This window comes from Octopus bimaculoides, chromosome 6, assembly GCF_046866305.1.
Source record: "Octopus bimaculoides isolate indiv1 chromosome 6, ASM4686630v1, whole genome shotgun sequence".
In the NCBI taxonomy this organism is placed as follows: Eukaryota; Metazoa; Mollusca; class Cephalopoda; order Octopoda; family Octopodidae; genus Octopus; species Octopus bimaculoides.
Genome location: NC_142933.1, coordinates 55450982 through 55464096, shown reverse-complemented (window position 1 = coordinate 55464096; position 13115 = coordinate 55450982). Strand labels below are relative to the sequence as shown.

Below are 13115 nucleotides of genomic sequence, written 5' to 3'. Positions count from 1 at the left end.
ATACTGGAAATATCAAACTTATATATCCAAAAATATGTTAACACAACATTATCAAGGTAGTCCAAAATTGGTTTAAATTCAAAGTTGTTTTTGCATGCATTCGTCTTCTGGAGACATTTTCTTAGTTCACTTTGAATTTAACCAATTTTGGGTCGTTTTGATAATGTTGTGTTAACATATATTTTTGGATACATTGATTTGACTGATATTTTCTGTATCTAAATATGTTGACATAACAGAAACAATTATCAGTATTGTATGGTGTAATCACCAATTAAAGATTGGATTTTCTCTATTCTTGTTTTTGTTACATATATTAGGTGAAATCTTGCAAGATTTGAGTATTATGAGAGAATATTTGGATATACTAGACATTAAGTCCAAAACTTAAAACAAAATGTATTGGTACTATTTTTTAATAACTTTAGTTGAAGGGGGTAAGCTCCTGCTGTAACTCTCATTGGACTTCAGAGTAGCTTGCAAGTGCACCTAAGTGGGATACACAACAGACACTGATATAAAATAACCACTGCATGGGAAGTTATTTTTCAAATAATAGTTTTAAAAACACTAGTATAACGATGTAACAAATTGGACATTTCTTCACCATATTTCAAGAAGGAATAGTATTTAACATGAAAATTGATTTCAATTTTTTCTGAAATTCTAAAAAGTTTCCTTATAATAGTATTATATAACTTGGCTCTCTTTGTTCAGTATCATATGTTAGTTGAATTTAAGTGTTGAATAACATTGATTGAAGTTATTGTTTCTTGAAAAGTTCCAAGTTCAAGGCAAGTACTTTTTGCCTTGATGCATGTGTGTACACACACACACATGCACATTTGTATATATAGAAACAAATGCAAAACAACATGAAACAACAAATGCAAAATCTCATTTCTTTCTATTGACTACACTATTTCTGTAGATTATCCTCATATAATGTTTTACCTACATTTGAATATGACTTAGCCTTTTACATGTTCAAAATATTTTCATAAGTTTATCCTAAACTTCCATACTTGTTTCTCAGACTTTTAGTTTACCCTTGTTTCATATGTTCTGAGTAATATAAAACTTTCCTTTCATAAGTTCCAAATTACTCTGGTGATTGAAAAAAATTGGGAATTTGTAGCATGTTTATATACATAGGACAGATAAAGGATAAAATCCAACTGTAAGATTCCAAGTTGAGTGTGCTGTAAAATAGACCATTATCTTTTCATTATTGAATCTATCTTCTATTTTAAGAAAAACTTATGCTGTTATATGTTTGCAGTTGTTATTTGTTTCTCTTTTCTAATAAATAACTATATTCTTTTAAAGAGTTATATCAGTTATACCAAAGAAAACTAATTAATCTACAACTAACCAAATCCATCCAAAAGTTTATCATTTTAAACATTTTGAATTAGAACACAAGATAATACAGTTGTAAATAATGTAGAACACAAGAGTTTTAAACAATTTTCTTTGTATTTTGTGTGACTGGTTGTTTTACTTACTAATCTCATTGTTTTTCTTTTTCATTGATTGTTTCAGTCACACCTTTCTCTGTATACGAAATTTGTTGTTGTCTGTTATTATTTCTTTTTTTTTTTTTGTGTATGTGTGTATATTTTATTTTTATGTTTAATACAAGTATCTTGGCTGGAAAACCTTGTTTTAATCTTCTGCAAACCATTGCCCATTTACAAATTGTTCTAAAATTAGCAAAATGTTCCTGCCTCTCTTTTGGTAAATAAAACTGCTGTTAGGTAAGAACATTAAATTAATATGGTTCGCTCGAAATAACGAAAAAGCCTTCTGGAGATTGATGAACATACAAATTATAAATCTATTTACAACTGCAAAGAAAACAGTTAATTTATGTAATCAAAGTATAGAACCATTGAATTTTATTTATACTGAGCATCTTTAACTTTGCTATCTACATGATGTTTGAGATTTTGTAGGACTGTTTAATCTGTAAGAATCAATATTCTCATGTCAATATTTATGGCTTCTTTAATTTTTCATTTTTTAGATGAGTACTAAATGGTCTCTAAACCAACAATTAATAGCACATTGTAACATTAATACTTTAGGATTTAATTTAATGCTTGTGCATTAAATTTAAAACTGCAGTAAATTATCAATTAAAACAGAATTTGAATTGCCAATGCTGATCCCATCAAAGTTTATTCACTCAATAAGTTCATTATTGAAAGGAAACATCTTTCCTTGCCTTTCTTCAATATTATTGGGTTTTATTAAACTAAACATTTCGTTATTCATATTTCATGTTTTCTATTTCTAATCATGTGTTTAAGTAGTGAGGTAAAACATGACATTTTTATGATTTTTTTTTTTTTCTTTTTTTTTTTTTTTAATATTTCAGGCCTGATATTTCAGAAAGTGCTGCTGCTCTCAAGGGCATCGAACAACCTTTCTATCTGGTTCTTTTAGGAAAGGATGGACTAGCATCTAATATCAATCAGGAAATCAGGGTAAATCATTGCATTCTCCACCCCAACTCCTCACTTTTCTGTTATACTGCATATGAATGGGAAGATTACATATTTTGTTTGTTGTGTGTGTGTATACACACTAAAATGTTATTGAGTTACAAATTTGAGTTGGTTAAATATATCTGTAGTGTGGAAGGCAGCAAACACTTCACTAGCTGTTCTTATTTGGGGGGGGGGGGTCCTTATGGAATTTTGACATTTTACAATTTAGGAGTTAAAAAATGGTCCTTTTAAAGCTTATGAGGAGTTCTGAATGTAATGCTTTCATTATAGTGATAAAAGAACTATTTATGTGGAAGGGTTAGGTGCTAGAAATGTATGAGTAATTATTTCATAATTATTTTGTAGAACTTAAAATGTCTTTACTTACTAAGGAATGTTTCAAGTATGGGCTAAATCATTCAAGTGTACTATGACCAAACACAAAGAATTTATATCTATTGCAAAGGTATCCCGTAATGCATCTAGATCAGCTGTCTTCAATTAAGGCATTCCACAATGCATTTGGATCAGAAGTAGCAGTTTGTAACGTTCACTAGTGCTTTAAAGACTCAGCTTTTCCAATACTTTCCAGAAGTCTTTTGAGCCTGACATTGTATAGAGCTTGAAACTAGAACATCCTGATAGAATTTAATTCCTTTTGGCACCAACTGCAGCAAAGTTAAGTTGAGCTCCTATGTTGACTTCTTAATCTCATTAAATAGCATGGCTCACTAGACCATTAAGCTGAATCACATAGCATAGTATGTCTGTCAAAACTTCACACAAGCTTATTATTATAAGATGTGCTTATTGAAGAGTAGGCTATATTTATTGTAGAAACTAGCTGCACTTGTCATAGAAAACAGTTGCATTTGTCATAGAAGCTAGTTTCACTCACATATATGTCAGCTGCACTTGTAGAAATAAGTCTCACTCATCATAGAAGCTATCTCCATTTGTCACAGAAGTCAGTTTTTTTTAATTTTTTTAAATTTTTTTTTTTTATTAAACTTCTTTTGATAATACAAAATAGGAATAATTAAGAATTCTTTTGTTATTTGTTTTTCAAGTATTAATTACAGGAAGTGAAAGTTTATATTTTGATATATTTAAAATTCTTCATTCAAAATCCCAAATTCTGACATTTGGATAGCTTGAATCAATTGTATGGATTTCTGATTTTGAGGAAAATGATTAAATACAAGCTTTTATCTAAGTGCTGTTTAAATTTTATATCTCTTGAAACAAGATTATCAGAAAGCAGTTTTATAGATACGTTTCAGTCTAGTGTATTGGCACCATTAAACATTCTTTTATAATTGTTAAGGAATTAGTCTCTTTCTTTCAATAATATTAACATTCCTATGTACAAATTATTATCTGAGCATTGTTAGTATAGTTTAGTAAAATGAAATGTTTGCATTGTAACTTGCAAGAGCAAGTCTTGTGTGGTTAAACCACACCATCAAGGGTGCCTCTAGATATTTGTTCATCTTGCTAGAAATATCAGTCAAATTTATATCAAATCATATCCTAACAGCTTACAAACAATGACACACTGGATAATGTAGCCTTATTCCATGGATGGAATAAATTTGATTATAGGTCTGCTGAATCAGGACAGACCTGTGAAATACAATGACTACAGTGATGTGAAAAAGGTCATGTTGAGATCTTAAATGGATTATTTCATTGTATGTTGAAACATTTAGTTGGTCAATGTACGTGAGTGACAACTACAAACATTCTAAATTTAAAATACTCAACACCCAGATCTTGAAAATGGATGCTTTATCCATTATTGTATTTATGGATGGGAGAAAAAGTGGTAGAATACCAGACTGATTGATTTTCCATATTTGTCTTCTTTCCCAATGTTTTGAATTCAAATTCTGCCAGGGTTGATTTTATGTTTCCATCCTCTAGGATCCAATATTCCCCTAAAAATGTTTTGACCTTTTGTTAATGTAAGAATTTCTATGAATATTGTTATAAACATACCATTTAATGTTTTTGATTGTTTCAGCATTTATGTGTAGAAGATGAATATAACTGTCAAGATATTTTGTTCAGTCTTGATTACCGTCCCATTGATGGTGATGTCACTCAAGAACAGCATGCATTTGTAACCCCTACCTTTAAACCACATGGTAAGTAGGGGGTTTTTTTGCCTCTGGTAATAAAGCTGTTTGCATTTGCATCAATAAAAATTCCAAGAGAGATAAAGTATTGACCATCTACTTTTAAATCTTGAAGCTAAAGAAATTGTTTTTTTATGGAAGCAAAGAATAATTTACAATGAGATTCTTAGAAGTTTAAGTTTGTAATTAAAATCACCTTTAGCAAATGTTAAATTATTCAGTTATCAGTTTACTACTGCCTCACAGAGCAATGACTAGTGATAGAGAGCTTTAGCATTGTGCTGGGTTTGAGAGCAAGCCAAATGCACCTGTGCTGGTGGCATGTAAAGAACACCTTTTGAGTGTTAGGCCTCACAGAGGCAAAATGGCTGAGTTTATTTTGAGCATTGGGCCTCACGGAGGCAAAGTGGCTGAGTTCCTTTCGAGTGCTGGGCCTCACAGAGGCAATGACTGAGACTTTTGGCATTATGTTGTGCTTGAGAAGACCTATCAAGCCGAGTAAAATCGCAGTTGTGACAGATACTGGTATCATACAAATTGGCACCCGTGTCGGTGGCACGTAAAAGTACCCCTTACACTCTTGGAGTGGTTAGCGTTAGGAAGGGCATCCAGCCATAGAAAACTATGCCAAATCAGACTGGAGTCTGGTGCAGCCTTCCAGCGTGCCAGCCTGGTCAAACCGTCCATCCCATGCCAGCATGGACAATGGATGTTAAATGATGATGATGAGCCACTGCCATCCAGCATTTCATTCCCTTATTCACTGTAGAGAAATAAAATGACTGAATGGATAAGCATGGAAATAGTAAGTCACAGATTGAGTTCAAATTTACTGCAGACTTTTGTAGATGCACACTTTGGTAGTCCATGATGGTAATGAATTGTTTGTTTTTTTTAAGTTTTACCTCATAACTTATTTAAATATACATTGTGTCAGTTCACTTAGTTATGTGTGGGGTGGGGGAGAGAAGCAGATCATTTGCAATAGATTGCTGATCCATCCATAACAAGAGTTCTCTCAATTACTTCCCACCAAGGAACCAATCTTAGCAGAACATCAGTGTTAGGAAACATTTAAGTATACTATTTTACCACTCCAATAATTTTATGTCTGTTTCCCCATGATGTTAATATTTGAGCAGCTATACAAAATTGCTTCTCTCTAACTTTCTATTTTGAATTATTTTCTCCTTTTTAACTCATCATTATTGAAAAGTGTTGCAATTTGATGGATCATTTCCCAGATTGCAGATAATAAAGATATAGAGGTGTTTTTCTTCCAAGACAATATGCTAGTCTTTCATAGATTTATCTTGTTAGCAGATTCCTGTATGTCACTGCAATCTAATAAAGGACTTGTCTATTTGTTGTTGCTTACAGTACTAATCTATACCTCTGTATGATACTTATTTACATGTAAATGCCCTAAATCATTGAGAATTAAGTATTTTTGTTGGGTGCAGGCATGGATAAAAAATTGCAAAGTTCACTTTGTAACCATGTGTTTTCATGTTATATATCTTTATATGGCTCTTGGCTCTTTAGGTAATTGTCTTGTATAGCTTTCAGGCTGGCCAATACCTTTTGAGTGAAATTGGTGGAAAGTAACCACAAGGAAGTTCATTTTATATAATCTCTCTCTCTCTCTCTCACACACACACACCATTGCTGTTTTAATGTCTACTTTCCCATGCTTGCATGGGTCACACATTTTTTTAAGAGGCAGCATTTTTAACATCTGGATGCCATTTCTGATGTCTCCCTCCTGTTTCTAAGCGAATTAATCATCCCATAGTCTACTGAACAATAAACAGCCCAGGCATGCTTGCAACCAACACTGTTAGTGTGAACAATGGCACTTTCGTCCACATATATATGTGGTATGTGTGTCATTATTATGCTTACTGTATTGGCATGGGTTGTATGGTTTAACAGAAGCCAATGGGTCTGATGACAGTATTTTTGTTTTGGCATGACTTCTACAGCTGGATGTTCTTTTAAACATCAACCATTTTACAGAGTGTACTGGGTATTTTTCTGTCACCCTGTAATTCACAACTGTGAAGGAAAATAGAAGAAGGGTGTGAGTTTACCTCATATGTCTTTGCCCTCACACTGTTTGAGCCATGGTGACATGTTTAAGCTCCTGTAAATATGTTCTGTAGCTTGATGGTTTTTATGTGTGAAGACTAGTGGGGTATAAAAAACAACCTTACTTGGAAAGTAGGTACTGGTTGGTGACACTAGGGAAATACTACCTTAAGTCTTGTCCAGCCTGTGCCAAAATGGTAAAAAAAAGCAGACTAGAATGGCTCACTGCACCAGAGACTTATTAATCAATCAGTGTTATCCGGTAGTACTGAGCTCAAATCCTATTTTTGTTGTCTCCTCTGCTTCAAATATCTAGCCATTTTATCAAATTCAGTAGAGTATTTCTCTCTAAACTCTGTCATATACTGTATTGTCTTTAGATGAAATGAAGTACTACAATAAGCCCACCCCCATTTATGTACATACATACACAATCATTTTGGTGGAATTTTTTTGTTTTTCTCTAAAAAAAATATTTCTTTTTCTGATAACTTATTCAAAATATATAATGCATTATTTCATCATAGTTAATAAATACAAAGATCTTGTCATTTAGAAATGTATGAAAAGACTTACTCTTTTATTTGTTTCAGTCATTTGACTGCAGCCATGCTGGAGCACTGCTTTTCATCAAGCAAATTGACCCCAGGACTTATTCTTTGGAAGCCTAGTACTTATTCTATCGGTCCTTTTTGCCGAACCACTAAGTTACGGGGGGCGTAAACACACCACCATCAGTTGTCAAGCGATGTTGGGGGGACAAACACAGACACACAAACATATACACATACACATATATACGACGGGCTTCTTTCAGTTTCCGTCTACCAAATTCACTCACAAGACTTTGGTTGGCCCGAGGCTTGGAAACTAAATTAACATAATCACCGACTTTTCAATTCCTATATTAGTAAACTTCCTTCAACTCAAACTGGTAAAATAGTGAAATTGAATGGCACATTGATCAGGGGACGTCACTCTATCCGTCAGTGCTTTTAAGTACTATTTAAATAGGTTTCTTTTTATTCTGAATATTATTTATATCTAAACATTTTGACCATTTAAATTGGACATTAGTAAATACTAAGTTTATGAATTTCATTTTACTTGTCATTATTAACACCATTTCTTGTTTGTTATTTGCTAACATAACTTATTATTTTTAGGCTGTGTTTGTGTGTATAACTCTCATCACACATTTGAATATGTGCAAATGAGTTTGGAGCAGACTTGGTTGTCTGATTTGGCTAGAGAAGATGGTTTAGTTTTGGACAGGCTACGATTTGTGATAATCCAGTTCCATAATCCTATGCTTAGTGAACGCGAGATAAATCAGTTAAGAGAACAAGGACAACAATTTGCAGACAAGTTAGTATACAATTTTTTTCTCAGTTCACTGCTATTGGTGAGTTTTGTTATTTTATTTAGGTTTAATGAATGGCTGAAAATTTAATCTAGTCAACCAGTGTCTGAATATAAGATACCATGAAAATTTCTTTACTCAAAGAATAACTCGTACATTGATGTTAGCATTTCAAATGAAAGAAATTAATCAGTTATATGTCATGTTTTGAAGTTTGCAATCGTTGTTGATAAGAGTATTTTGTGACTAAGCATTTTCTCTCACCTGAAAAGATACCTTCATCTGTTTAATTCATACATTAATTTCTATATAATATGCTATGGATTGCTACAGATTTCAACATTCATTTCAGTTGTTTTAATTCCATATGTTAACCATTATTTTGAAGTATAACATTAGAACCTAACACTTACTACATCAAAAACCTTGGTACTCCTGTTATTACCAAAGAGCAGTGACATATCATGTCACTGATATTGCGTTGTGTTTATAAATATGACACTGAACTCTCATTGATTTAACCTGCCTCTTACAGTAGATAAATAAGTACTATGCAAAAGTAATCATCTCTGTTCTTGTTAGAATTAAATATCACCAACATCGAGTGCTGTCATATATTCTTTATTCTCAGTTATGTACTTGTTCAGTGTTTGTCTTGAAATGATTCAGAGTTTCACACTGACTTAGTTTCATTCTCCTGCAACTGAACTCTTTCTTGGACTTTGTCAAATATCCATCCAAGAACTGCAGTTCTTTAAGGCAGTATTGATTAATAACTGGCATTCTTCAAAACTGTGGAGTACCACACTTATAATGCTCATTAAGCTGATTGACAATGGTTTGCCAATCAACAGCACACTTGTGTCATAAGTCTACAGATGTACTAAATCTTCTTTCTACTTCTTTGCTATTATTCTAGCCTACTTAATGCATATACCCCTCCCCCTAATCACAACTACTGTATATCTTTCCAGCCCATGTTTGACATACAGGTGTCAAGCTTATCAGGAGAGCCTCTGTGTAATAATGAAAGAAGGGAAAAAAATTATTAAAATCATCATACCCTCCTGTAGTTGAGAACCTTTTCAAATATAGATTTCAAAATTAAAAAAAAAAAAAGCAAAGAAAATATATAAACTCTTGGCAAGCTATTTCAGTTCCTAATTGTGGTTATTCCACTTATGTTATTACTGCTATGAAGAAAGGCAGAAAGGATTTACACTTACCTTTACACCAGTGAATTTTCTGAGTCTTCAATCTTTGTTAAAAAATCATTTATTTCAATATTCGGAACCAAAATACTTTGTCTTATTAGATGCCTACAAATTTTACATTAAAGAATATTTGTTTTGCTTTATTTTGTTTCTTTCTATGCTATTTTTATTATTTCAAATTAAAAACGAAAGTATTTGTGAAAATAAAAAAAAAAAAACCAGCTACTAACTTTTTTGGCTCTGCCTTCATAGCATCCTTACACTTCAGTTTGAAATTCCATTTCAGCCTGCAGTGTAAATTCTATTACATTCCATCTGAACCTGAAGGCACTGAAAGAAGGAAATTCATTCAAGCACAAACTGAGCATGCATTGCAAAGCATAATACGTCCTGCTGCTTCTGCATTATTATCATGTTGGCAGAGTTCAGATTATTTAGAAGCAGATATGAGGTAAGAATTTCAACCAGTAATTTTTGTTTTTCATTTTTGTAATGGAAATTTGGCAGAAAAATTCCCTCTGGGCAGTTTTCTGCCAATCACTAAAAGATATTTATGCAGTGGATTCCCAATTTGTGTAATTTTCCTGGTATGTTACATCTAATTTTCCTTTGTATCCTTTATTCATCTGATAGTACTCACTCATTCGATAAATAAATTTAGGGCATAACTACAGAATTGTGTCCACTGACCTCGTTTCCTTACGACTTTCTGAAAAATGAATATTTTTTCATAAAACTTTGTACCAATACATTTTGGATAGTGTAGATTGTGATTACATCAGAATTTGTTGGGAAGCATGGGAAATGCAGTCAGGGATAATTCACACACCACATAGCATTCAAAACATGGATATTTTTTTAATGAAATTTTCTACAAATACCTTTCAGATGATGTTGCTCATGATTACATTAAAACTTAATGTGAAAAAGAAAAAAGTTGGGTGGGGACGAATATTTCACACATCTCAACTTTGTTTCTTAATAAGTTTTGATGAAGTAGATTTTAGTTATGTTGAGAAAACAATTACTTTTTAGACCCACATGATCTCTGCTATTTCTGGCATACTAAACAACCACATAGAGGATGGGCTACTTTTGAGTTTACTTAAAAGAGAGGGATTAAGACTGTGATAGAATTATGAAAGAAATAAGTATTGTATACCTCTTTCAACAAAGATTCCTTTCAGAGAATTTTTGGAAAAGGGTGGAAAAGTCATCAAAAAAAAATTTTTTTTTTTTCCAACATAATTGTACAAAACATGAGGAAACAAGTCGGGATGGGAAATATTGACCCCCCACCTCCAGTTTTTTTCACATTTGATTCTAATATAATTATAATCTACTCCTTCTGAAAATATTTATAGAAAACTTCATTAAAAAATACACATTTCCTTGAAAGTTATGAAGAAACAAAATCAAGGCCTGTGAATTAGCCACCACGCCCACTTCTGAAAAAGTTTTCACAGCAAATTATGATATAATGTGAATCTACACCATCTGAACTGTATTTTTTACCTTTTTCTTGTTTAAGTCATTGGACTGCAACCATGCTGGAACTCCATGTAGAAAATGTCATTAACAAATATCCAGTTTTCAGAAATTTATGAGAAAATAAAATGGGACGGGGCACACTTTTGTAGTTTGAAGTATTACTGGAGTATTCAAAAATGCTCTCTTTCAGGGAATTAAAATAAACTTTTCTGATTGAATAATGTAGTTGAAATTTTCATTAATAATAAGACCTTGAAAACCACATTTTGATTTTCTTTTAAAAAAAGTATATCAAAATTGGAATTTTAAGAATTTTCTAGAAAGTGTAGACCTTAGTAATTGCTTTCCTTTAATAAAAGTTACATATCTCTGATTAATCAATAAGCAGCTTATAGCATAGATTATTGTAATTCGAAATATTAATATAAGTATCGTAATGAAGGTTAATTATTTCATTAAGAGTTAGTATAATGCTATCTCAGAGATGTTTCAGCATGTTTTTATGCATTGCTGTATATTGAATGCCTTCTGCATGTTGATACAATTTAGTTTCTTAAATTCTTGTTTCCTTTAGACATCTGTCACAAAAGAATCTAGTGCTATGAAGTTCTAGGCTAGTTCATAGCATAATGCTTGTGATTCTGCAGCCATTGTGCTCTTGCCTTTGGTGAATTTTTCTTAATGTCTTAGTTGTTAAGAATATTCTTTTTATGTGTTTTGAATTATTAATTACTTGTTTCAAATCTTCCTCTCTTTCAGAATTGCTGTGTGTATGATGTGTGGTGATAAATTTCCCATGGAATTTGCTCTTGCCCCATTGCTCAATCAAGAATTCTTCCGTGTTGTTAATAAGGATAATGGCCAATGGCTGGTTGATATATTCCTAGATGATCTTAGAGTGAGATTGAACATCATGTTAACTTCATATCATGGTGCTAACCTCATGAGGGATACACTTTTCCATGGTTACGTATTGATTTATTCAGCTCAGAGACAAGCTTCCCTTTCAACAATGAGGTGAGTATTTTATTTCACACTTTGAAAACAATTTTACTACTAGTCAGCCTTATAATGCAGTGTAGTAAGGATGACCCAAAGTCATAACCCAGATCTAAGTTCTTTTGTTTATGTAAAATATATACATCATTATAGTATTTTGCTAAGTGTATTTTGTCACAGCATCAGCACTAAAGAAATTGTCTTGGACCCAGTAAGTTTCAAGCATCCCCTCTTCTCTATGTTGTTTCTGTTCATTTGACAACCACTTTACAAGATGAACTGGGTGCATTTTAGCAAGATGCCAGCATTAGCTGAGTATCCTCTCACTGCCAGGCAATTTTCACAATAGAATACCTTGGTGGACTTTTGGAATAGCACACCCATATAAGTTGGATATTTTTCTGTTTTGACAAGAGTTTTCAAATTTTTTTTCACCACATCCTTTGCAAATGATGTGAGGAAGATTTTTATGAAAAAATTATTTGAAAATAATATGTATATGTATGTGCATATATATATGTATGCATGTATATATCTGTATGTATGTATATACAATTTTTATTGAAGTCCTTAAGAGAGTTTAAGCCAGTTGCTAACAAAACAACAAGACTCTTTTGAGTTAAAAGAATTCCTAGTGCTTGTAAATATGTGGTTGAGTTGGTGTGTTGGTTGAGCTGTCAAAGCACATACCAAAGTGTGTGCATCTATTCATCTAAATAATCTCAAATTAAGAATCTTTGGAATGTCTTAAAAATCTTCACTGTGCCACTAATAGATTGAATTTGGAGTTGTTTTTTTTTTGCTTTTTCTTTGAAAAATCTAGTATTTCTAGGTTTTTGTCTAAATTTGTGTGTGTGTCTGTATATGATTTTTCCTTGAGTTTCATTTAAGTTCTTCTTGAGAGAGAGTTCAAGTTAGTCACTAACAAAGTGACAAGACTTTTTGAGCACACTGAATTATATAGCTTGCATTAAGTTCAGGTTTGTTAATTTAAATCTTTCCAAAAGCAAATCTTTTAATCACTAAATTAACTTCTATAAAAGTTGATGGCAGATTGCATGGAAGGTGCTAAATTAACTCGTTATCACTGTTGGGTGACATGTCTCTTTTGAGTTTGAGTCTTGCTTGAGATTTCCCTCTTACTTGCAATATATATAATGAACTTGCAATATATATATAATGTGAAATGTTCTGGATACTTAATAGAACAAAACATATTGGCAAAGTTGTTGAACGGAATAATATTAATTACTACATCTTAAGTATTTTTATTTTTCATAGGCATCAAAGTTTTGTAAATGCAAAACCTTTGTGTTTCAGA

At 32.2% G+C, this 13115-nt stretch overlaps 1 protein-coding gene across 50 annotated transcripts in view; it reads left to right on the top strand.

The window, feature by feature from the left end:
• The window catches only part of LOC106878372 (rho GTPase-activating protein 190), a 342913-nt gene that overhangs the window by 208240 nt on the left and 121558 nt on the right, over positions 1–13115 (top strand). For all 50 annotated transcript variants that reach the window (XM_089353931.1, XM_089353908.1, XM_089353914.1 and 47 more), the window contains exons 8-12: positions 2384–2492; positions 4522–4645; positions 7894–8095; positions 9591–9755; positions 11555–11812. In XM_089353931.1, the coding sequence (XP_089210057.1) occupies positions 2384–2492; positions 4522–4645; positions 7894–8095; positions 9591–9755; positions 11555–11812 (858 nt within the window). The remainder of the gene's footprint in view (positions 1–2383; positions 2493–4521; positions 4646–7893; positions 8096–9590; positions 9756–11554; positions 11813–13115) is intronic.